At 38.4% G+C, this 26849-nt stretch overlaps 1 protein-coding gene across 1 annotated transcript in view; it reads left to right on the top strand.

Annotated features, from left to right (window-relative positions):
* LOC104093258 (protein TIC236, chloroplastic) overlaps window positions 1-26636 on the top strand; it is a 44231-nt gene extending 17595 nt beyond the window's left edge. Inside the window, exons 12-24 of the mRNA XM_009598986.4 lie at window positions 6700-6867; window positions 6949-7008; window positions 7604-7726; window positions 14310-14585; window positions 15104-15169; window positions 15279-15410; window positions 16212-17036; window positions 17249-17529; window positions 18602-18858; window positions 23994-24232; window positions 24390-24581; window positions 25079-25351; window positions 26237-26636. Coding sequence (XP_009597281.1) covers window positions 6700-6867; window positions 6949-7008; window positions 7604-7726; window positions 14310-14585; window positions 15104-15169; window positions 15279-15410; window positions 16212-17036; window positions 17249-17529; window positions 18602-18858; window positions 23994-24232; window positions 24390-24581; window positions 25079-25351; window positions 26237-26383 — 3039 coding nt within the window. The 3' untranslated portion in view covers window positions 26384-26636. The remainder of the gene's footprint in view (window positions 1-6699; window positions 6868-6948; window positions 7009-7603; window positions 7727-14309; window positions 14586-15103; window positions 15170-15278; window positions 15411-16211; window positions 17037-17248; window positions 17530-18601; window positions 18859-23993; window positions 24233-24389; window positions 24582-25078; window positions 25352-26236) is intronic.
* The last annotated feature ends 213 nt before the right edge of the window (window positions 26637-26849 follow it).

Genomic DNA, 26849 nt, shown 5'->3' with positions numbered 1-26849 from the left:
ATTTTGGTCTCCTGAAAACAAACTAGGTTGGCACCCCACTCCCTAACTCCCACTTTGATGATGACCCTTTTGTTCGGGTCATTCATCCCCTCACATTCCATGAAAGGATCTTAACTTCCATAAGCGACAATAGCCCCCATTTCCCCACCCCCCTAGCCGAGGTCCCTTTCTCTCTGTCACACACTCTCCCCCTTCTCTGATACACCACTACATACCCCAAGTTATTTTGCTTAACACCTTTACCCAACTCCCTCCCTGCACCATCGTAAAGAGATTGTTGCTCAATCTCCCTCAACAGTTCTAACACCCTATCTTCCTTCCCTTCAACAGAAACACCTAAAAACTTCCCAAAGTTTAATAGTTTATCCTCCATCCAGAAAGACATATCCTCTCCTCCAATCCGTGACGAAATTGGGCAGGCGTCTTCTATATGTACCCTTCCCTTGCTACTACCAGAGGAATACAAGACCATAGCATTGCTAGCACTAGGAGTTTTAACCTCCGAAAGGGTCTCACCATTTCCTTGAGGGGCAACAACCTATGAAATTAACACCCCGCTGCTATAGGAATGTCCAGAACCATCAGTAGGGTAGCATGGAGGAAGAGAGCATGGAACCCTTGGCGGCATGTTAACTGAAAGTACTGGTCCGACACTAACATCAATTGGGGCATGCTTAACAATCTCCCCAGAAGAAGAAGAAACTTTAAGTATGACCTCAGCACAACTAAGCCCAAGAGCAGGTGGGGGGTTGATGGAACTGGGTCCATCAGAGGCGGGGGGCCGTGGATTAACAACACCATCTTTAGCCGGTTCTACCCCTGCAGCAACGGCCATCGTAGAGGGGCACAGGTCACTGGAGCTCGGTGAAGGAGTGCTACTGTGTGAAGCACCATGGCCAGAAGAAGGAGGAACGACTGTTCCCATATGCTTAGGAGCCTTATCATGCGCAACTTGAAATAATCTGGGCCCTTTAGGATCAATTCTAATGGAATTGGGGAAAGTTGCTGGGCCCATGTGAGGAGGCCCAGGCCTATACTTGTTGAAAACTTGCCCGACCCTATGATAATTAGAAGAGGATCGGCCCATTCTGCCTTTCCAGCCCGCATCACTTACCCATTCACGTCTTCCCCTCCTGTTAAAATTTTGTCTTCCTCCCCCAGTTTCAAACCTCCCGTCTCTTCTCGATCTAACGTCTGATTCCGGCTTAATCCAGTGATCCGGTGAGCCCTCCCCTCCCCTCAGAGACTGATTTCTCCTCCCCTCCCTTCTATTTGACCTTCCCTTTTCTTCCGCCACTATCACAAGTATAAAGATAGGGCGAAATTCAGGGCTCAACCAAACCCTATAACTCAAGTAGCCATCTTCCACCACAGTGGAGACGTGGATTTTGCCCCTTTTACTCACCACAATCCTCACTCGCGAGAGATCGTGTAAACTGCAAGTGACATCAATAAAACCCCCACAGATTTTCCCTATCTTCTTGAATAGGTCAAGACATCAAAGATGCACCGGGAGTCCCACCATGTTGACCACCAATGTTTCGCCAGTGAAGCGAGGGTCAAGACACCCATCATGCTCCACCCATCTGTCTAAATTTAAGAAGTTCCCATCGAACCACCTGTTTTCTTTGACAAGAATTTCTGAAGCTTGAGACTTGTCAACAAAACGAAAGAGATATTGAGTGTCCCCCAGTTGCGATATTTTCAGCCCGTCATCGACGTTCCATGCCTCTGCTGCTCAGTTCCTAACAACCTCTGGAGAACCAACCCATTTGGAGAAAGACCCAATGAGACTAGATTCCAAGAAACCCTTGCGCCTGAGAGTGTGCTCCTCGGACAACGAGAAGTGCGGCTCCTGCCCTACGTCGAGCTTGCGATGGCATCTTCCCCTAAGTTCTAGGGCTGGCCAAGAGACAGCTTTGATAAAAGACATGTTTTTCAGTTTTCTAGATTATAGAGAGAAGAAAGAGCTTCTCTCTGTACAATCCATCATATTCTAAATGCGGCTGTCCCGAAAAAGCTGGCCGGAAAAAGCCTCAATAGTTGTAATAACAGTAATCACAGTGGGTGAAAGCAGTATATAGGAAGGGAGGAAGGTTTTCTCGTGCTGAACAAAGGAATCAATAGCCAGAATCTGAGGTTTAATGGCCGGAAAAAGAAAAAGTCGTCGGAATTTGGTGAAACCGACACGTGAAGGCTCGGAAAAGCCTCGAGAAGAGGCTGTCTGAAGAAAAAAATTTGAAAAGTCGCCGGAAAAAGCCACACGCGTCGGCGCGTGGCTGAGATGTCGCTGGAAAACCAGGCGAGTTGGCGGCGCGTGAGGGATCGGTTGCCGGAGAACTTTACTGGGGTTTGGACGCGGGAAGCTTGGCTCTTGATGGGTATGGTGGAATCTTAGGAAGAAGAAGAGAGGGAAGAGTCTCGGCCATTGAAGCAACAGTGCACTACTCTTTCTCATGAGCTGCTTCTCATGGCGTTAAAGTAACTACGTAGAATCTACTGGAATGTGTACATAAATATACAGTTCTTTCCTACTTCTAACACTTGGGATCTAAATCAAGAGTCAAAACGAAGTTTTCCTATCTTAGAGATGATGAATACTCCGAATAGCTATATAACATCTGGTTCTCATCTCTATGGAAGGATGATATGACATACATTTTTTTATAAGGTAAAAGACATTATTAGCAATGGGAAAAATCCTTTAATACAAGAGGTATACCAAAAAGTAGAGAATCTACAACAAAACATGATCTTTTTGGTGCACCCATATAGCACCTACTTGTGTAGAAGATTGGGCGTCTTTGGTAGAGAATCATGTTTTGATGTAAATTCTCTACTTTTTGGTATACTTCTTGTATACGAGAGTTTTTTTTTTCTCCCTTTTGATTAATACAACTTACCTTAACATAAAAAAGGCACCCAATCATCTAAACAAGTAGGGATCTCATGGGTCCATCAAAAAGCAATCAAAGACAAAAAGGCTATTCCTCAAGTGTATAAAATTATTTTCAATCCCCTCAAAAGCTCTCCTAATTTCTTTCTCTGACCCACATAAGAGCTAACGGAGCAACGTCCCATGCCTTTTGTCTTCTTCTCCTACGCCTACCATCCTTGCTGTGCAATACGTCTCTAATAGTACCTGGCATAACCTACGGAACAACAAAGAAGTTCAAAACCACCCTCGACAATCCCATGCTACTACGTAATGCACCAATAGACGATCAACTTCTTCGCCCGGATATTTACACATAGCACCAGCTTATATGGATAATACTTCTCTTTCTCAAATTCTCAGCTGTCAGAATTGCTCCCCTTGCTGCCAACCAAGCAAACAAGCATACTTTCCTAGGCGCCCTTGGAATCCAAATCGATAGATGTGGAAAGTGTGTTTTCTCCCTCACCAGAAAACTTTGGTAGGAAGATTTGACAGTGAATAGACCATCACTCTTCAACGCCCATCTCCATGAGTCACTAATAAATTGGGGCCTGATTTGCTTGTAGAGTAGCTCCATCAACCCTTGAAACTCCCCAATCTCCAGTCTTGCAGATTTCTCCTTCTGCAGATTTCTCCTAAACGTGAGGTCCCATAGAACTTCCCGTTCATGCTCTCTACGAATCTGGTGGACTGTCAGTTGTCTATGATTCGAAAATGTGTACATAGTAGGGAATGGGTTTGATAAGCCACGTAACTTCCATACTTATTCAACGGGGAAGAAGCAAAGAATTTTAGGAGAAGATAATGATCTACCTCTTCTAAAATTCCTGGAGCTTTCACTTATTAGAAGTTATCTGTTTAGCAGTTTTATTATGGTTATTAGAAGTTATCTATCTTTATCATAATAGGTTATGCAGTAGTTATGGTCAGCCTATTATATAAGTAAAGATCCAGTAATGTGTAGGTATCATTATCCAAATTATACTACTTTATTCTGGAGCATTGTCTTTCCATACAGACAACTTTATTGGTGTAGTTGTGTTTAAGATTCTTGCACAAACTATTGCCAATGATATTAACTTCTTTGTTCTATTTCTTCTATTATCTACTTCTGGTTACTATCAGTTTGGTATCAGAGCAGTAAGATCTGCCATGGTTAACACACGGACCAACGCTTCCGACAGCGAACCCACCATTCCGACTCTTGATCTGATTTCCCAACAATTGACGACTATAGCAACGAAATTGGAAGCCATAGATGCTTTAGCCGCTGATATGACTGCATTAAAAGCGCAACGCACTAGAGATTACAACAATAAAGGGAAAGCTAAAGCCATACTAGAAGAGGGTGAGGTTAACAACACTTGGCATCGAGAAACTTTCCGACGTTCACGGACAAAGATGGAATTTCCAAAGTATGAGGGAGGAGATCCTAGAGGCTGGATTCTAAAAGCAGAGAAGTATTTCCAGTACTATCAAGCTCCCGAGGAATGCAAGGTTGATGTGGCTTCGATGTTCTTGGAAAGAGATGCATTGGATCTTTTCGCTTGGATCAACAATGAGAGAACCATTTACTATTGGGACGAATTGGTGAAAGTAATGCAAGAAAATTATGGACCTGCTGAGTTTCAAAACCCTGATGACCATCTTTGTGATATCCAACAAACTGGATCAGTGCTCGAGTATAGGCAAGAATTTGCAAAACGAGCAGCGCGTGTGCAAAATTGGCCAGAACACTGTTTGCTTGGAGTTTTCCTCAGTGGGCTCAAAGAAGACCTTTGCGTCTGTGTACAACGCAATAACAACAACAACAACAACGAACCCAGTGTATTCCCATAAATGGGGTCTGGGGAGGGTAGTGTGTACGCAGACCTTACCCCTAACTTATAAAGATAGAGAGGCTGTTTCCGATAGGCCCTCGGCTCAAGGAACAGTGGAGTCTGTGTACAAGGCAATGAGCGTGGCTTTAGAATATGAAGGAAAACAGGCGGTGCAGTAAGGCACCCACTTTGCCTTCTGTATCAGGACCTCCTTCAATTGGGACATCATCTCCGGCGGCTCGAGAATCCTTCGATATTCTATCATCCCGCCAACCAGTTACACGTCTTTTTCAACCACCATCACTTCCAAACACTCGTCCGTTGACTCCTGAACAACAAATTCGGCGAGACAAAGGCCTCTGCTATCGTTGTGGAGAAAAGTATAGCCCTGGTCATCGCTGCAACCTGGGACTTTTGCTCATCTGGAGTTGATGCAAGAAGAGAACGACACACACGATGTGAAAGATAACAACAAAAATGACATGTTTCCTACTGATGTGGGCACAATTTCTTAAACTTCGCCTCGAGGACAAGTCGTCTTTCCAGGAGGGGTGTACTAATAAGCCACGTAACTTCCATACTTATTCAACGGGGAAGAAGCAAAAAAATTTGGTAGAAGATAATGATCTATCTCTTCTCAAATTCCCGGAGCTTTCAGTTATTAGAAGTTTATTAGAAGTTATCTGTTTAACAGTTTTATTATGGTTATTAGAAGTCATCTATCTTTATCATAATAGATTATAGAGTAGTTATGGTCAGCCTATTATATAAGTAATAGATCTAGTAATGTATAGGTATCATTATCAGAATTATACTACTTTATTCTGGAGCATTATCCTCTCCATACGGACAATTTTATTGGTATAGTTGTGTTTAAGATTCTTGCACAAACTATTGCCAATAATATTAACTTCTTTGTTCTATTTCTTCTATTATCTACTTCTGGTTACTATCAGAGGTCCTCAAGGTATCCTCCCCGCATCACTTGTGGTTCCAAAAGCTAATTCTTCTGCCGTCCCTAATCTTAAATGTAATGTGACCGCTGAAGTCTTCCCACCCTTCATTATGCTCCTCCACATACTACACCCAAATGGAACTGTATTGGTCTTAGTCCTCCAACCCCCCTCCATAGAACCAAATTTCTCTACTACTCCCTCCCTCCATAAGGCATGCTCCTCCACCCCAAATCTCCATAGCTACTTTACTAATATTGCTCTATGGAACACCCTCATATCTTTCACCCCTAGACCACCCCACTTCTTTGGTGCTGTAACGGCTTTCCAATTTACCAAATGTATCTTTCTAGTGCCATCAGCCGCATCCTACAGGAAATTTCTTTGGATCTTTTCCAATTTTCTGTGAGTCTCGCTGGTGCTTGCAACAAAGACAAATAGTAGGTGGGAATGCTCGATAAAGTGCTTTTTATGAGTACTCTTTCCCACCCTTCGACAAGTACTGCTTTTGCCAACCTGCTAGTTTCCTTTCAACCTTTCCTATAACCGGATTCCACATTGCAAGATCCTTATGCGAAGCACCCAAGGGCAATCCCAAGTATTTAGTGGGTAAAGAACCCATCTTGCTCATAACCGCAAGCTATTGGTGGCTAATCATGAGTGATTGCCCGAAGAAAGTGAGTAAAGTCTACTGTAAATACACGAGATTAGTTAGACTGCTAATACTTAGGTTCTAGTCTCTTTTAATTATTGCCTTTTTTTGTATGGGAACGAGGTTTGTTTAGCGCCTCTTAGGTTGCTTTAATTCTCTTAGAATATAGAATATCCCACATTTGTTGAGGGAATGGGCCGTTGGCAATCCTCACCTCATGAGCTAGCTTATGGAGTTGAGTTATGCCAAGGTCCATTTTCGTTACAAATTCTAATTATTTATACCCATTAGATGAATTTTGTAGTGTATAAATTTTGATTCTATTTTTTTTAACAGTTGGATGCCATGGGTAGACCAGATGAAAGTCTTAATCTGGAGGTCAGAGGACCATTTCATCCTCTTTCTGAAGAGAATATGATTGGCAAAATGTTCTCATTTTCCTTCCAGAAGGGACACTTAAAAGCTAACATGTGCTATCTGCCGCTGCACTCAGCTAATTTAGAGGTATTTCCATTTATTCCATGTCTTTAATGATCATAAAGATGCTTGATTAAATGACTTATACTGCCTTTACCTGCATACCAGGTGCGACATTTGCCTTTGGATGAATTGGAGCTGGCTTCGCTTCGTGGAACGATTCAAAGGGTAATATGTCATCCAGCGGAAATAATTTGTTCTTTGATTGACTGCCTGGTCAAGAGTTTTGGTTGTCATACTTGCATATTAAGGAAGTTTTGAATCATCATCCTTCACAAGTCTCAAAAAGAAAAGGGTTATAAAAGCTTCTTTTTTCTCTTTTGATAAAAGGTAAAAAGAAACTAATGAAACTGAAAACTGAAGTTTTGCGTGAAAATAAGTTACGTCATGCCTTAGGTGTTGAGGTTCAAATAGAGTTTATGTTTATCTGGCTTTTCTGCTCGCTGTTTCTCATCTCCTGGATCAGGTGTTCTTACCATCAGTACTTGGAAGTGATTCGGAAGTCCTTTTATTAGAATATCAAAAGATTTTTTATCCAAAACCATTCTTTCCAACATTTCCCCATCAATTGTTTTTCTTTTCCCCTCTAGGTTTTGTACACTGTAAACTCCGAAATGATCTAATGCTAATAGACTGATGCAATTGACTTACTCTAGTAAGCACACTAGTCTTTTCAAGTAATAAAGCAGTGAGTGGAGTATTGTTTTAGAGGATCCGCAATTTAGCAAATAGTTGCATTTTAAAGTTTTACTTTTACTCTCAGGCAGAAATTCAACTCAACTTTCAGAAAAGAAGAGGTCATGGGGAGTTGTCAGTACTCAGGCCAAAATTCAGCGGCTTGTTAGGTGAAGCTCTAGATGTTGCTGCTAGGTGGAGTGGGGATGTTGTGAGTACATCCTTTTTTTAATTTTTATTTGTTTATTGTGAAGTGGGGATGTTGCAAGTGCTTATGTTTTCTCCTATGTCTTCATTAGAGTTATCTGGTCTTTTCTTGAGCTCGCATTTTTGCAGTGCTAATACTACAATCAACTCTGAACTACTTTGAATTTTAAAAGCTGTTGTCTTTTAACCGAGAAAAAAAAATGTTTTTGCAAGAACTGAAAAAGCTGTATTTACTTATCTTCCGTTAAGCTTAATTTTAGTTTACAAAGTTGGTGGCTCTGTGATCTATATAACCATCACGAACTGAAAACTTCTGTCAGAGAGTGTAGAATGTTAATGTTAAATTGCTAAAAAGTGTGAGTTTGAGAAATAAAAATATTTATCAAGTTGTCAATGCATATTTGGGAGTATGTTACATGCCTCTTTAGTTTGTATGGGGTAAGAGAGACTTTATAACCTCTTGTTCGGCAAGAGAAAAGGGGTCTTGTGATGTTTGTCCCTTCTTTTTTTCAAGAGAGAGTCCAAAGCGTTCATCTTGTTGTTGTCTTCTTCTCAATCTTTATGTTGGAATTACCACAGTTCTGTCTTTTTAAAATAATATTTTCTATTTGTTTTATTTAGACTTCTCCAGTTATAATTTCTTGTAGAAGTCTTTGGCTTGTCAAATGAACTCTTCTTTCTTTAAAAATAAAATGGTGATGTGTATTTCCTGGTGCTTTTACTTTCTCTGTTTTGGGGATTCCGAGGTGATTTTGTTTGTTCTTTTATGATCATATACATGTTCTTTCTTATCAGGATGTAAAAAAAAAAAAAAAAAAAAAAATTTTATAATGAAGGCTTTTAAATGGTGGAAATAGGTTTCAAATTTCGAAGTCCGGTAACTTCTTAGAGTGTCTTTAAGACATTGTTTAAAACTTCAAGAATGGATATGACCAAACCTTCTTCCTACCTATTATATTTTTTTTTGAACAAGATAACATTTATATTATTAACAATGAAAGCAGTCCTTAGCACAAAGACAGTGCTAAGAGGAACCTGAGTTACAGGACCCCAAAAAAGAACAAAAAGTTAGTCCTGTGCTAGTTACAAAGACCCCAACATGTCAACTACTAAATCTACATCTTCTACTAGTGCTTCTTTGCACCAAATATGAAACAACAACAACAACAACCCAGTATAATCCCACTAGTGGGGTCTGGGGAGGGTAGTGTGTACGCAGACCTTACCCCTACCATGGGGTAGAGAGGCTGTTTCCAATAGACCCTCGGCATCCTTCCCTCCAAGAACTCCCCACCTTGCTCTTGGGGTGACTCGAACTCACAACCTCTTGGTTGGAAGTGGAAGGTGCTTACCATTAGAGCAACCCACCTTGTCTTAAATATGAAACAAAAATATACAATTCATAATGATCTTCCGTTCAGACTTGACTATCCCTTCAAAGCATCTTAAATTCCTCTCGTTACAAATTATCCACCAAATACATGCAGGGATCATGTCCCACCAAGTCTTGTTCCTCGGTAAGTTGGTTGGATCATTCCTGCCTATTGATTCTATGTAGAACTCAATTGGTTATTTTAAATTAGGTCTTCGCCAGTGTTGTGAAGAGCGTGATGCGAGGAAAAGCGATAAGTCCCTTTTCGCTTAAAGCGAGAAGCGAAGCGCTCACTTTTTTGAAGTGAAGCGGAATTTAAAAAAAAAAACATTAAAATAAATACTGCATAGACAACACATGTAACTGTAAGCAGATGTTCAATACTTCAATGTAAAAACTAAAGAGTAGCATCAATGAAAGCACAAAATGAGCATCCCATTCTTCTACAAGATTGTGAAATTCTTGTATTCCACTATCATTATTATATTGCTCATCTTCTTCTTCTTTTTCATCGACTAGCGACAAAGTAGCTGCTTCTTTTCCCTTCCTCTGTGAGCTTGAAGTTGAAGTACTCCCCCTCAAACCATAAATCCTCTCCCCAATTCCACGTGCCTCCGCAACATCACCCCAAGTAAAATTAGAAGTTTCCTCAAATACTTCATTTGTATGATCTTCCGGGACTCCAGTTAGCCATCAATGTTGTCCAAACTAATTGGATCAATTATATTGCGAGCATTGTAATGACGCCTCAATGTTCTATTGTACTTAATGAAGACTAGATCATTGAGACGCTTCAAGGTTAGTTTATTCCTCTTTTTGGTATAAATCTGCAAATAATAAGTAATTAGTAAGATTGGGACAATTGAGATATAATTTAATTATCTCAATATACTAAATCTTTCTTCTTAGTTCTTACATATTCAAACACGCTCAAATTCCTTTCACACCCGGATGAGCTACAAGTTAGACTTAGAACTTTGATGGCAAACTTTTGTAATTCTGGAGTGGAATGGCCATATTGCTTCCACCATTCAACTGTAGAAGTAGAACAAATATTCAAAACATAATATTTATAAAGAAATAACTTATTAACTATAAAGCAACATATAAGCACTCGCTCACCCGGTGACTTCGTCTTTCTTTGTCTAATAGCCATGTTTTTTTCTAAAAAGTTGCTCATCATTTCTATAAGTACTAAATTGCTCTGTTATTTTATCTTGCTCGGATTCTTCAAGTATCAACTTCTCAATACATTCAATATATCCATTCCACAATTCTGCATCTCCTATAATCCTCTCTTCATTGTCATAAAATAGTTCCGGGTTCGAAACAAGTCCAGCTGCATGCAAAGGGCGATGAATCTGATTTGTCCACCTTTTATCTATGATCTCAAAGACACTTTTATATTTTTTTATCACTAAATGAGTCTCGAATAGCCTCATTTGCCCTATCCATTGCTTCGTTTTGCTCCCCATCCACCAAACAAAGCACTTTAGCTAAAGGACCACCAATCTTCAATGCATGAACCACATTATTCCAGAATGCATTAGAAAGCATATTATTTGCAGATTCTCTCCCTTGAGCTTCCTTTCCATAGGCACTGTTAGTGTACTCATCTGAAACAAACAACTTCTTCAAATTGCTTTTTTGCTCATACATCCTATTCAAAGTCAAGAAAGCTGTAGTAAATCTTGTCTTTGCAGGTTTCACCAAGCTTCTTTGTTTAGTAAATCTCTTCATCATATTTAATAACAAAGGCCTTTTAACAAGATAGGAATGCACTCTAATTGCCTGATGAAAGACTGTACTGAAGAGTCTTTCCTTGAAAATGTCACCGAAGATCAAATTAATGTAATGTGATGCACATGGAGTCCAATAAATATGTGGGTACCTTGTAGACATCAAATCACCAGCTTTAATATTTTCACTGGCGTTGTCCGTGACAACTTGAACAACATTTTCTGCTCCAATAGAGTCTATTGTACTCTTGAACAAGGAGTACATTTTTAAAGAATCAGTAGAAGGGTTGCTTGCATCAACGGACTCGGGAAACAAGCTTCCCTTAGGAGAATTCACCAAGATACTGATGATCATTTTTCCATTACTTGCTGTCCACTTATCCATCATAATGGAACAACCAAACTTGTTCCATTCTACTTTGTGCTCCTCCACGATTTTGTTAGTCTCTTCCACCTCTCTTTTTAGATATGGACTTCTGACTTTATGATAAGTTGGAGGCTTCATTCCTGGACCATATTGGCCTACGGCCACAATAAAAGCAGATAAAGTGTCAGTTTAATTAACAAAATTAAAAGGACGACCTGCATCCTACATCCACCGCGCAAACATTGCAACCGCACGATCCCTCAAAATCGCTTTGGCATCAATTTGACGATTACCACTTTTCCCTGCCATATCTCCTCTTTTTTTCGGGAAATAACAATCCATAGGACCTTTAGTCTTACCAGTAAATCCACAACTTGAAGACATTGTTTGTATCCTTCCCCACTTTTATGATTTTAATGGAAGTGACAAACCATTGTCACCTTCTTCTATTTCTTTTTTTTTTTTGAAAAGGTAACATATTTATATTAATTAAAAGATGGACTACACCAAACCAGTGTAGCCATCCATAATTACATGAAGGAGCACCTTCTTCTATTTCATCATCGTCATTATCAAGATTATGCACTTGTTCATGATGCATTTGAGTCCTTAACTCTTTTTTTTAAGGTATGCTTTCATTTCTTCCTTCACATGCGGCGGAACTTTAGGACAAGATGCGGTGTTTGGATCACCATCGATTAGATGAAATTTTTGACGATAGATTCCCCCCTTCAAAATCTTGTCACAAAAAAGACATCTAATTGCCATCTTGTTGGTTTCGCTAGCTCTTACAGAATAAGCCCAAGCCGAGTCTTTCCTATCTTCTTTTAGTGCTATTAAAAGAAAAACTGAATAGCACAAAAAAATGGCAGTAAGAACTAAAAAGAACGGAAGGAGTGAAACGGAAAAAATGGCAGTAAGTAAGAAAAAAATTGGGCAGCATTTCGCTGTAAATTTAAGGACTGAAACGAAAATAAAAAGAAGAAGAAGAAGAGAATGAGAAAAAGAAGAATCGAAGGAAAAAAAAAATTGGCAGCATTTCGCTGAGAAAATCACATACCTGGGCTTGAACTTGAAAAATGCTAAATTGGGAACCCTAGTCGCTGTTTTACTCTGCTGCTCGATGATGTTAAAAGACACAGTTTTTTTATTTTTAACGTTGTAGTCACTTAAAATACTGAAGCTCTCGCTACTGTCGCTTCTCGCTTTTTGGTAGAAGCGCACACGTCACCTCACCTGCTACGCTTCACAACATAGAAGCGACCCCGTGCCCGCCTCGCTTCGCTTCGCGCTTTAAGCGCTGAAGCGAGCGCATTTCACAACACTGGTCTTCGCACTTACCTCTTTCTTTTCCTTCCTTCCTATATCTTACAGTTGAACCAGATTATGTTACTGCTAAGCTAAAACTGTTGCTGAGCATAGAATATGCAGAGAATAAACTTTGATCCTCTTTTAGCCTACACAGGATTAATGTGGATCCTGATAAGTCTATAAAGAGTGGCTATACATGGACGCTGAATTTTGTTTTGGTAGTTAGCCAAGTACTATGGGAGAAGTGCTTAATACAGTTTACTGATTTCACAAAAGAAAATTCATATGGAAAAAGAAATCTGATCCAACTCCATTAAGTTATTCTCTACATTGTTAGAAGAAAATCAACTTTATGGTTATGGAGATTCCTTGAGAAGGAAGACCTACTATAAAAGATTTTTTCTGAGCCATTTAAGATAAACCCAACCCTAGCACTTTCTGAGATTCTCTAGATGCAGGTATTAACTGATTACTATTCTTCCTCCTTTTATTTGTGATATACACCTGATTCTTCTTGTATCAATATTCAATCATGCACATTTGCTGCTTCAAACTTGTCTAACCTCTTTTTTTGACTATTGCAAGTATATTTATGCATACGTTTCTTCATTCGCCTGTTAAATAGAATTAAATGTCAACTCATGGTCACTTCACTTTATTTCTTTAAAAATTTTGTCCTTTCTATAGAACTCGTATAACATGAAACAACTTTGTTGAAAGAAAGTAGTAAAGCTAGCGAATTTCATGGTTTTACTCTACCTTTCATCAGACCATCAAACAGTTTGCATTTGTCCCACTACATAAAAGAATACTTCTCATATGTGCAGTGGCAGATGTAGCTTTTGAGCTACGGGTTCAACCGATCCCAGTACTTTTGACATGGAACATAGTTATATATGTGAAAAAGCACAAAATTTCAGCTATATTAGATTCTGAACCCATAATTTCAAAAGTACAGTGAGTTCAGTGCTTGAGTTAAAGGTCCTACGATCAAGTTCAAATTCTGGATCTGCCTCTACATATGTGAGAACATGTTTTGATGGCATAATTAAAGTCTGACAAGCGTAAGCTTTAGATAAGATGAACCTACTTAATTCATAGGCTCTAAAAACTTTAAGGTAATTGTTTTTTGTGTGATGGATAAAGGCTTGAAGCTTAAATGTCATAAATCATTGGACGGTTATAATCAAGTGTTAGTTCATTGATGTCAGAGGCGGACCCAAAATTTGAAAGTGGTGGAGGCACCACTATTTTTAACAGACATATCAATTACTTGCTACAAAGAAAAAAAACTGGCGAATGCTGCAGTGGGAATTGAACCCAAGTTAGCATGCTAAAGGTCAATATGTGCACCCCAAACAAACCAATGCAGCTGCTCAACTTTCGTGAGTTGGAGTGCCAAACAAAAAAAAAAAAAAAAAAAATAAAAAAAAAAAAATATATATATATATATATATATACACATACATACATTTTTTCCCGAGATTACTGGGGGCTGGTGACCCCTCTACCCTGTGAGTAAGTCCACCTCTGATTGATGTACAAATATATCATATCTTTTTGTTTTATTGCTCAAAAGGATTATTTCAATGACAACAGAAAATTGTTGCCTGCTTTCTTCTATTTAAAAAGGGGATAAGTCCATTCAGCTGTGTAATGGTGTGGTTTATGGAATGCATATTCTTATATGTGCTGTTATTACTGATGGAGAATGACAAATTCCGTTATCTATTTCAGTATCATGATTAAGGTTTTACCAGTACCAATAATGCAATTTGGTTGATACCTTGTTTCTTAGATCACCATTGAGAAGTCCATTTTGGAGCAAAGCAATAGTAAATATGAGCTTCAAGGTGAATATGTACTGCCAGGCACACGAGATCGGATGCCATCTGGCCAGGAGAGAGGTAATTTGTTTCACCGAGCAATGACGGGACATCTGGGTAGCGTTATATCCTCCATGGGTAGATGGAGAATGAGGCTTGAGGTTCCAAGAGCTGAGATTGCTGAGATGCTTCCACTTGCAAGGCTTCTCTCTCGAAGTTCTGACCCTGCTGTTCAGTCAAGGTCAAAGGTAATGAAATAATGAAATTATCTGTTTCTCATAAAGTATTAGTGTTAGTTTGGTATCCCTTTTATTCTTAGTTTGCTATTACCACATATTTTGCACTGTTGTTACTTGCCTTCCGTACGCCCTTAGTTTGTTATCATTTCATATCTTGTACTGTTATTACTGACTATTAGTGCTTCTTTCATACTCTCTTTTGCTTTCTTGGGTTCTGTTTTCTAAATACCTCGTATTGATATTACTTGCTATAAGTGCTTCTTTCATCCTTTCTTTAGCCGAAGGTCTATCGGAAACAGTCTCCCTGCCCGTCTCCCTCCAGGGCAGGGGTAAGGCTGCGTACATCCTATCCTCCCCAGACCCCAATTGTGGGATTACACTGGGTTGTTATTGTTGTTGTTGTATCTGTTTCTCATAAAGAAATAATGAAAAAAAGACAGGATTGGAGGGCATGGAATTGGTTGAATTGGTTGCAGAATGATTTCCACTAAATACAAATTTTAACCCTCTTTTTTACTTGTTTGTAGGACCTCTTCATCCAAAGTTTGCATTCAATTGGATTGTATACTGAAAGCCTTCAGAAGCTGCTCGAGGTACTTATCGAAAAAATACCATGATAGGTTTTGGAAACTTTTGCTAATTCTGCTACTCTTGGATTTTCAGTTAATGGAAATTTTCATTTCTTGATGGCAAAAAACATAGGAAATTCGGGGTCATTCTACTCTCTCAGATGAAGTTATCCTTGAAGAATTCAATCTTCCTGGTTTAGCTGAACTTAAGGGTCACTGGAGCGGCTCTTTAGACGCAAGTGGTGGAGGAAACGGAGACACAATGGTAAAATAAGTCTACATTTCTGTCATGGTATTCTGATATGGAATATTCCTGCTTGTCTTTGCGTTGCAATATATTGTTTCCCACCTTAATTAAGGCCACAAAACTCATTAAAATAGTGCAATTCAGTCTGTTTCCAAAGTAATGTCTGCTAAAAGTTATTATGCTGTAGCATTTTGATTTTGTGTAAAAATTTAAGTTTGAGCTGGTTGTTTAGCTGAATATATTCTGGTTCCATCCCTAATTTTCATGCAAATCTTTGCTTCTTTATTTTGATTCTACACTTGTGACCTTACCCTTCCGATTTGCTGGTTGTATTACATGCAAATATTCTAACCTAATTGCCTCCCCACCTGATCTATTTTTTATTAGGGTGGGCTATGGACTCCATCCTTTGTTGTGACAGTTATGGAGCCTATTCCTCTGAAAACAGTGCCAAACCTCTCAGATATTTTCTTTTAAGTAAAAAAAAAAGGGGGCAGCCCGGTGCACTAAGCTCCCGCTATGCGCGGGGTCCGGGGAAGGGCCGGACCACAAGGTCTATTGTACGCAGCCTTACCCTGCATTTCTGCTAGAGGCTATTTCCACGGCTCCAACCCGTAACCTCCTGGTTACACCAAGGCTCCCCTTCAAGATATTTTCTTTTAAGTAGGATTGCGAAATTCAAGAAACATGTAGTTGATATGTAGCGATAGCTTTTTGAAATGATTTTAATGCCTACAATACAGCATAAGATGTTTGAACAGTATACTTCCAGGTTGCTTCTTATTGTCAACTTTTTGTCCTGATTTCTGTAACTACTAGGCCGAGTTCGACTTTCATGGGGAGGACTGGGAATGGGGTGCTTATAAGACTCAGCGTGTTCTGGCAGCTGGTGCATACAGCAATGATGATGGTTTGCGTCTTGAGAGAATCTTTATTCAAAAGGATAATGCTACGATACATGCAGATGGAACTCTCTTTGGAGCAAAGACTAACCTACATTTTGCTGTTCTAAACTTTCCTGTTAGTTTAGTTCCTACAGTGGTTCAGGTTATTGAATCAACTGCCACTGAAGCAGTTCATTCTTTGCGGCAATTTCTGTCTCCAATAAGAGGCATATTGCATATGGAAGGTGATCTTAGAGGAAATCTTGCTAAACCAGAATGTGATGTACAAGTAAGGCTCCTAGATGGTGCCATTGGGGGTATTGAGCTTGGTCGAGCTGAAATTGTTGCTTCACTAACCCCAACCAGCCGTTTCCTGTTCAATGCAAAATTTGAACCAATCATCCAAAATGGTCATGTACACGTTCAAGGAAGTGTTCCTGTGACCTTTGTCCAAAATAATGTTCTAGAGGAAGATAATTCAGAAAGGGACAAAAGTGAAGCATTGTGGGTTCGGAGTTGGGGTGCGGAGAAGAGCAAAGCGCCTGTTGATGAAGCTAGTGATAAAAGAAGCTCCAGAGAGAGAAATGAGGAGGGTTGGGACACTCAGCTAGCTGAAAACCTTAAGGGGTTGAACTGGAACCTACTTGATGCCGGGGAAGTCCGGATTGATGCTGATATTAAAGACTCTGGCATGATGTTGTTGACGGCTTTGTCTCCATATGCAAACTGGCTCCATGGAAATGCTGAAGTTGTGCTTCAGGTAGGGTCAGTTAATTGTTAGATTACATGCAGAAATGTCAAAATGAAAGTGTGAAGCGTCAACAGACTATTTCAAGTTGGGTAAAAGTTGATTTTCAAAAAAATAAAAAGGAAGAAAGAAAAAACAAGAGAGAAAAGTGGGAGTTGCTCTTTATTATGTATCTGTTTCCCTTTCTCTTAGTGCTGATATATGTCACTTGTTCAAACATACAGGTTAGAGGTACCGTTGAACAACCGGTACTCGATGGATCTGCATCTTTCCATAGGGCGACTGTATCTTCACCTGTATTTCGTAAACCTCTGACCAACTTTGGTGGCTCAGTTCTAGTGAACTCAAACAGACTAAGTATTAGTTCATTGGAAGGTAGGGTAAGCAGAAAAGGAAAACTTTCCGTGAAGGGAAATTTGCCACTCAGAACAGTTGAGGCATCTGATGGTGATAAAATTGATTTGAAATGTGAAGTTCTGGAAGTACGAGCTAAGAATATCTTGAGGTATATTTTATGTGCATTTATCTATAGGAAATATTTAAATGTGTTACTATGCAGGATTCTGTGTTTCATCTGTCTAGGTGAATTAACAAGCAAATTGTTAAAGTTGGTTGAGGCACTGGTTGCATCTCTAATTTCTAAGACACATGGAGCTTTTTTCCTGTTTCATCTTGTTAGAGAATATATTTTTCCCTCATCAGTTGTGTAAGATTATCAAAGGGGTTTATAATGGTCATGGGCTACTCTACCCATTACCTTAACGTATAGATTAGATGCTCAGATTCTTTCAGTTTGTACCAGAGCCAAGCAGAGGTCCTATTCAAATCTCATTGTCATCCTTAGTTAAAAAATAGGTGTGCATGAGCCATGGTAAGAATTAAGTCCTCACGTGAGAGGGCGCATTGAAGATATAGGGTTTAGGGTTTACATGTATCTTAAACAATGTAACATGGGGGTCCAACTTTGGGTAAATCAAAAATATGGAGGGTTCTGGCTCTAATACCATGTTAAGAAATGGACCATAGGTCTAATTCAACTGCAAAAGTTAGCTCATGAGGTGAGGATTGCCCGAAATCGTATAAGGAGACAATAATCCATTCCGTCAACCAATGTGGGCACTTAACAGTTCTATCACTCTGAGCTTCTCGTTCTCAATTCAAGCTCAACGAGTCTCTATGGATTTCTCTCTCTCAATTTAGCTCGTCAAGCCACTAATTTTGCTAGTGGCTCCGTCTTTAACTTATTGAGTCAATTCTCTCTCTACTCCAGCCCCACTTTTCAGCCTGTTGACTTGCTTTCTCTCTGCTTCAAGTCACTCTTCCATCTTCTCGAGTCTTTGTTTTAAATGACATAGAGTATTTCCTTTGCTCACCTTATATTGGAGTTTTCTTTTTAAAAACCATTTCCTGCTTTCCTGATGAATCTATGTAGACATTACACTGCTTGTACTGCATTTTACATTCAGCCTTTCCTATTTTCTTCCGTTATTTTCCTTTTTGAATTTTTTAGCTCAAGCAGGACATTTGAATCTTATCATCTCTTCTTTTCTTCTAAAACTTGATCTCTGAAATAAAAGCGGGCAAGTTGATACTCAATTGCAAATAAGTGGGTCCATATTGCAACCAAACATTTCCGGGAAGATGAAGCTGAGTCATGGTGAAGCATACCTGCCACATGACAAGGGTAGTGGAACAGCTCCTTTCAATAGAGAGACATCCGATCAATCAAGACTTCCAGCTGGAGGTTACAATCGTATAGTTGCATCAAAGTATGTTTCGCGCTTCCTCAGTTTAAAGCCCGCTGCTTCAAGCATTCAGTTCAATCAATCATCAGGTAATTTCAGTATGAAAGTCTATATAGTTGGGTTTCTTCATCAATTTGCTCGAGCAACCTGGTTGAGTTCAGGTTATTTGCTTGAACCAGATGTTCTATTTACGTGGTAGGTACTTCATTGCTTTTTGATTGCCAACTTGATGATTTGTCAAACTAAAGCTTTTTTAACATTAGCTCACACTGTTTAGCATGATTCGGTGTGCATTCACTAATTGCCCTTGGGCTGAGCCTAAGCTGACTAGTATTGAAATGTTATATATATACTGATATAAAATTATCGTGTCATGTTTGATGAGAGCCTGGTTGATGTTAGTTTGTGGAAAGAACCAGATATCGAAACAGCTTGCTGTTTTGGAAAAATGAAGACATGTATATATCATTTGTTAACAACAAAAAATATATCCTTGCATGGATGTGCAGTGGCTGAGCCGGAACTCTACAATTGGATTGTCCTTCCCCCTTCCCCAATAATAAAATATCAGTCTTCTTATCTTTTTTCAGCTCTATTTCTTTTAGCTTCTATTTTATATCAATTTTGTTTGCTCTCTTTAAAGTTTGAAAGTTCTATGAGCTGTTCATTTTAAGCACATCCATCCTCCCACATCATTGTCATACAGGGATTTTGACTTTGAGATCAAAGTCCTTTTTCCATGATTCATGACTTGAGTGGACCAGAAAGTGGATAATAGATAGAATTACCACGTTTCAAGTATAAGAGTCTTTTTGGTGCTCGATTTCAAGTATAAGAATTATATCCTAGCAGATTTAGTTATTATAATTTTCTACATAATTACAGAAGTAGTCAAAAGCAAAAAGCTTAGAAAAGCACCAAAGTACGTTGGGACAAGCACACGCTGGAATCAAAGCGTGGGCTTTAGTGACAAAAAGGCGCTAATGAAGAAAAAATATACTATATAGTTATATAATGTACTAGTGCAACAAAATAACTTTAAGCACAAACAATGATTATTTGGGAAAAGGATTTTAAAATTAAAAAAACTATAATTGGGTGAAATAGGAAATTAAGTTAAAAGGCAATTTTAAATTTTTTATTTAAATAAAATGATGGGTAAGTTTCTTATGCTAAATATTTAGTTTCATAATTCCTAGTGACTAATACTTCATCCACAGTGTCGTCTTAACTATTAATATATCAGTTTACGAACTGTGTTTATTGTCTAGTGTCATCTTCTTAAAGACAGGGTCCATGGGTAGCGAGGGACACGACACAGCACCTTAGCGCCACCTAAGTGAGGCAAAGCACATGACCTGGTTACTGAGCTTTAGGACTTGAGCACATTCCAATCGAGTCTTTAACAATGCTATAAATGAAAATACTTGCTAATTGCTGTTAGTTAATGAAGGTCAGACTTTGTGCATCTGCCACAAAGTTATTTTTGTAGTTTATAAAAAAAAAATTAAAGAAAAGGTTAGTTTGTAAAGGGAGTGTATAGGACCATAAAGAGCATTAGGAAATGAAGCCAAGTGTTGGAAAGGGCCTTGTGACTATTTTTTTTCTTCCTAAACTTGGAGGTTGTCACTAACATGCCCAAATGGAGCGCAATGGATATAGAGGATTCATATTTCCAACCCAATTATTTTGTGATTGTTTTTGCTATTGCTAACAGTCCATATATAACTTATTAAGGGTCCACATTACTCAAATAATATTATTCACGCGTGTTTATCTAGAGTATGAAAACTGCTCTTGATTATTTAGGAACATTAGTCAGATACTTATGATAAGTGATATTTAATTTATAAATAATTGATTGAACTATGTGGCACAATACAAAACAGTCAACCCTTATTATCCTTTGATATTAACTACAATATTCTTGCCTCCTATTCAAGCACTACATAGACTCTGTATTAGGATTGTGAAAGAAGATGTGCGGCTGGGAAAGGGGATGCATGCCAATCTTGGTGCATGAACTGAACATCTTTATGTTTCTGATCTTTGACAATAAACAAGATTTTGAATATGATCAGACACATTTCAGACAGTTCCTATATTGGTTGACGAGGTGTAAGCACAAAGGCCTCATAGGATATGTCGGCTTTCTGAAAATGTGTATGCTTCGTACCATTTTCAAAGTGTGAAGAATGACTTTAATCAATGGAGAATTTCCCCAATATTTCACCATTACTAAGTGATAAATGGACCTTGGGCCTAACTCAACCCCAAAAGCTAGCTTATGAGGTGAGGATTGCCGATTGCCCAAGACCATATAAGGAGACCAAGGACCTCAAATCCGATGTGGGACAACTCAACACCCCCCCCCCCCCCCCCACGCCAAGGCCTGCAAGCTGGAGCGTGGACAGCATAAATAGGGGCCCAACATCGGTAACAATAATTGTGATGGGCTTGGCTCTGATACCATGATAAATGGACCTTGGGCCTAACTCAACCCTAAAAGCTAGCTTATGAGGTGAGGATTGCCCAAGACCATATAAGGAGACCAAGGACCTCAAATCCCTCCGATGTGGGACAACTCAACACTAAGTTTACCCTTGAGCTATCATTTTCTTATATTTTTGACTTATGATCTGGTCAATCTTAAGAAGCGTTTGATGTCTTTAAGGCTCTATTTTCTATGTGATAGAAACCACTACCCTCATTACAGATAACAGGGATCTTACAAGAGTAATGTCCAAACTTAGAAGAAGTCTTAGAGCCTGTTTGGATGGGCTTCTAAGCTGGTCAAACCAGCTTTTAAGTCATTTTTAGCTTATTGAGGTGTTTGGCAAACTTAAGATTTGCTTAAAGGTCAAGTGCTTTTAAGCCAAAAGGTCCCAAATAAGCCAAAAGTGATAAGTTGGGTAATCCCAACTTATTGCTTTTTGGCTTAAAGCTTATTTGCCTTTGACCAATCATTTTACTATATTATCCCTTAAAATATTTTATAATTCCAAAAGTACCCCTTCGGTACAAAGCCCTAATTTCTATTGGTTTCTTCTTTGTTCCGCGTCTCCTCCATCTCTTCACCCATATCTGTCTTCGTTCCTACATCTCTATTTCTATGCTATCATTCTCCATTTTTTATTTCTGCTATTGCTAATTTGGTGCTTCTAGATTATTATGCGAAGCTTTTTCCCTTTCTTCCTTGTTGCACATCTGTTAATTCTGTTTATATCTTTTTTGATTTTATTTGTTTTCTAAATATTTTAGCTATTCATTCTTCAACAACATTTTTATTAAATCGGTCCACTTAAAGTGCTATTTTACATTTTTACTTGAGATAGGAATAAAGAGGCGTAAAAAAATAAAGGGGCGTGAACTTTAGTGTTTGAGTGTAAGAACATGCATTGTAGTCTTGATTGTCATTCTCATCAGTATTCAAGCATTGCTGCCTCTTATCATCAATCCCACATGCTCTGAAATATTATTTAAATTATATATGTAAAAACTAAAAAATTTTTATCAGAAATCTCAATTTTTATATTTAGATATCTTTCTAATTCAATCACTTTAAATAATTTATTATTATCATATGTAATCAGTTTAAACTTAAATTATTTTGCATTCAGATCAAGTTAAAATTAAAAATGTAGTAATAAATTTTTCTGTCATGTTAACAGATTTGAGGATATTAAAGTCATTTTAACATTAAAATGTGCTTACAAGCACTTTTTACCAAACACATCAACAACTTATTTTTAGCTCCAACACTTCTATCCAAACACGTAACTGCCGCACTTAAAAAGTGCTTTTAAGCACTTGGTGCTTAAAAACTGCTTAAATTCAGCTAAACCAAACGGGCTCTTAGAAGAACCTGAATCTATTTTTGATGTATTATAATCCTTATGAGAAGACTAAGGACTAGGAGTTTGTTTTGATTCCAATAAATATGGGGGACTACACACCCTTTGTGTGGTTTGTTATTAATATACAAATATGTTACCTTCTCAAAAAAAAAAAGTCCAAACTTAACTCTGTGTCTGATGCTTTGCAGAAGGTACTGTTAAACGCAATTCATTGACCTTAACGGTTGTAGTGTTTCTTAAACGCTTGGGTAATAATATTTGCCAGATTTAGCATTTATGTGAAATCCAAATTCTTCTGTTTTGCTCATGGAGAACATTCGATTCGAATAGTCACTTTCACAACGGAACACATATAAAAGCTCTTAGAGACTCTAGTTATTATTGACTAGCTACACCAATGTCTGGTTTTGGAGGTGGTTTTGAAAGAGTCAGTTTATGTTTGTTTCTGGGAAACAGTCTTGTTTGGATTTTTGGTTTTGGATAACTGACATGTTTGGATTCTGGTTATAATTACCTTAAAGTGTTTTAGACGCTTTCATATGAAAAAAGTTACGAGAAAAATGAGAAAATATCTCTATTTGCTAAAAAAAGCTATATTTGAATAGCTGAATAGAAAAAAGGAGAAGGGCTGTTCAGCTATTAGGTTCGTGCAGCCTGTAGCAAAAGAAAATTCAGTTTATAAATGTGAAAGCCTAAGTGAAAAAAAAAAGAAACGGGACCAGATTCAAAATTTCGGAAATCAGAAACTAAAACCGAGAATCTCACAGACCAACTGGGTTATCCAAGTTGGATTTGGAGCCGAACACCTGTGTTTGGTTTCGAAAACTATGTACTAAGATATACTGCTGTCTCAATTTCCCCTAAGCTGCTAGAGTGTGGATCTAGAGGTCGGATCCTTCGAGATATAGCTTGTGCCTTGTAAAGTGTGGATTTCTTTTTTATTCTCAAGTTGTAGATAAGTAAATGATTGATTTCCTAGATAAGGTGCTATTTTATTGAAATTTCCCCTAGTTTTGGTTGTGATTTTGGGAATCAAATTGTATCTTGTCTCGAATTTTTCCGCCCGTCATGGTCAAAGTACCCAAAATCGTTTGACCAGTTCCGATACGGATCCCACACCCACATTAGTGTCGTGTCGACACGGGTGCGGCATCTAAACTGTCGTGTCGGAGAAGCTTAGAATTTCCCAAGGTGTTTTGGTTTGGTTTTGAAGAAAATGTGGGAATATTTTCACGTGTTGTGACGTCAAAACTTGATATCAAATGGTCCAGCAGCTGCCTATGGCTTTTTCACTTTCTTGCTTAAGATGAGGTGATATTGCTGGGTTCATTATTAGGAATGTTAAATCCAATTTTTGTAATATGCAGGTAAAGATGCTGAAGATATTAAAGAAAGCGTCCAAGTAGAGAGCAAACCTAAGCTGGATATCCGCCTCAGTGACCTGAAACTTGTTCTGGGACCAGAACTGAGGATAGTTTATCCTCTAATTCTCAATTTTGCTGTCAGTGGAGAACTTGAGTTAAATGGTGTTGCTCATCCCAAGTGGATAAAGCCTAAAGGCATATTAATGTTTGAGAATGGAGATGTCAATCTTGTTGCAACACAGGTTAAACTTTTGAACTCTTTTCTCGTCCTGGCAGGTTCTGAGTTGATTTTGTCTCCTTTTTATTTTTATTTTTGTTCTTGGGTGGGTGTAGGCTCCTTGTGGAATTCTGAGATTCCATTTTCTCTTCATCTGATTTCTTTATTGTCTTCAAATCCAGGTGAGACTGAAGCGAGATCATCTAAACATAGCCAAATTTGAGCCTGATAATGGACTTGATCCAACGCTAGACTTGGCTTTGGTTGGATCAGAGTGGCAATTCAGGATACAAAGTCGTGCTAGCAAATGGCAGGATAATTTAGTGGTCACATCAACACGTTCTGTGGAGCAAGATGTCTTGTCACCTACTGAGGTTGTCACTTTGATGCCAATGTTTTCTTAATGCACAATCAATCTAATAATACAACACTGAAAAGCTGGCGGACTTTTTACGTTAAATTATTTAGAAATTTATTTAATTGGATGCCGACAATCTTAATTTTGCAAAGGTTAAATAGACGAGCATGCTTCCACAAGAATGAGTTGGAAAGGGGTTGGGAGGGAGGGAAACAAAAGCAATTTTTCTAGTGGTTTATTTTACAGCGAGCTAAAGAATCATATTACTTTGGCATGCATTGCTGGTGGATCTTAAATGAATGAACATGCCAATATCCTTCCATCCATCCATGCTGTCATGTTTTACCTGCGCTGCTGAATACTTTAGTTCAAATATCTAATGCTTTTGGGAAAGATAAACTGCAGAATACAACTACAAACATCTATATGTACAATTAAATATTTCAATTTAAATGGCTCAAGAGATGTATTGATACATGGCTAAACTAACTTAAAACTGTTCTGGCTGAACAGGCTGCTAGAGTTTTCGAGAGTCAATTAGCTGAATCCATTTTAGAAGGTGATGGCCAGCTTGCTTTTAAGAAGCTTGCTGCTGCAACACTTGAAACATTGATGCCAAGAATAGAGGGGAAAGGAGAGTTTGGACAGGCCAGATGGAGGCTAGTTTATGCACCACAGATCCCCAACTTGCTTTCTGTTGATCCCAGTGTTGATCCTCTAAAGTCTCTGGCCAGCAATATTTCATTTGGTACAGAGGTTGAAGTTCAACTAGGGAAGCGCCTCCAGGTTAGAATTATTTTTTCTTCTTTCCATTTCTGAGTTTGCCGGTCAGTGGATTCTGTGCTAGATCTTTTCATAAACGATTTTATAATTCAAGATAAATTACATTAGCATGAACATTGTTGAGAATTTCAGAAGATGGATGCTATATGCATCATAAGTGGAGGCCACTGGTCCAATTAAAGATGATTTTGATGTGAAAGTAAATGAAACTATAAACTTCTGTTCTGGACATCATGAAAAAACTGATTCCTTGGAGTCCTTTTTTTAGGACACTAATAGAACCTTTAATAGAACAAATTTCGCTTTTAAATGATGAGCAGAACTTATGACAGAACAAATTAACCATTCACTGTATATTCAATCTAGTCCAAACTAGAGGAGGTAGATGAACTATATATTTTTGATTTCATTTAGTAGAAAGGTTATCAAACAACTTATGAGTACAATGAAACTTTGGAACATATATCATCACATGCTTCTAGCTGTTCACATGGCAAAAGCAGCACACCTAGTAGTTGTAGGATTATGATTATATACGAAAGCTGTCATACTCCAAATTCTTAAGCTGATAGACAATGAGCAAAGAAAGCCTGAATAGCTAATTCATCATTCAGTTCTAGTGTTTTTTTGTGGAATCACTTGAACTTACCGTTGCGTTGGTGGTGCCATAAAATGTATGTTCTTAACATCTTCTGGTCGTTCGTGCTGCTTTTTCTGGCATTGGGTTGAAAAGTGTAAGGGTTGGAGAACATCATGTTAATCATACTCTGGGATAATATTGTAAATGCCCTTTTATCTGCAAATATTCTATTTAAGTCATACTCAGTTTTATGTTGATTGATTGTACCAATTTATCATTAACCAAGACATTTCTACTCTGCTTTCCAGGCCTCTGTAGTAAGGCAGATGAAGGACTCTGAGATGGCAATGCAATGGACTTTGATATATCAGCTCACAAGCCGGCTCCGGGTGCTTTTACAGTCTACTCCATCCAAACGTCTTCTATTCGAATATTCAACAACATCACAAGACTAAGCTTAGGTTTTCAACATTGTACATATTTGGATCTTGTTATAGGAGCCTAGGAATCTAGAACAAATACCTTCACTCACCTTATCACCCACCAGCAAACTACTAGTTAAAGCAGATTTCATTGCAGCATCTGAATGATGTAAGTTGTAAATTCCATTATTCTTTGCTCAAAAAAAGGAACAAATGAGCATGTTTATAGGTTGTAAATTTTACTTTGGTTCAAATATATGCAAGATGACTGTTGTCATTTTGTTCATCCCAAATAATTTTGAGTTGAAGGACATACATAGCACCATAGCAGCATCTCTCTTTAATGACCCCTGAGCTATTCCTTGTCCAATCTTCTGGTGTGAGCAGAACTTTCGGTTCAGAGGAGTAGATGCAACCAAGACAATACTTTCTCCTCCTCTCTTTGCTATCACTATGACAAGCTTCAAGCATTTCCCCAATTTGATTTCAAACCAATCAT

This window comes from Nicotiana tomentosiformis, chromosome 8 (assembly GCF_000390325.3).
Source record: "Nicotiana tomentosiformis chromosome 8, ASM39032v3, whole genome shotgun sequence".
NCBI classification, from domain to species: Eukaryota; Viridiplantae; Streptophyta; class Magnoliopsida; order Solanales; family Solanaceae; genus Nicotiana; species Nicotiana tomentosiformis.
This window is presented reverse-complemented; position numbering and strand designations above follow the sequence as displayed.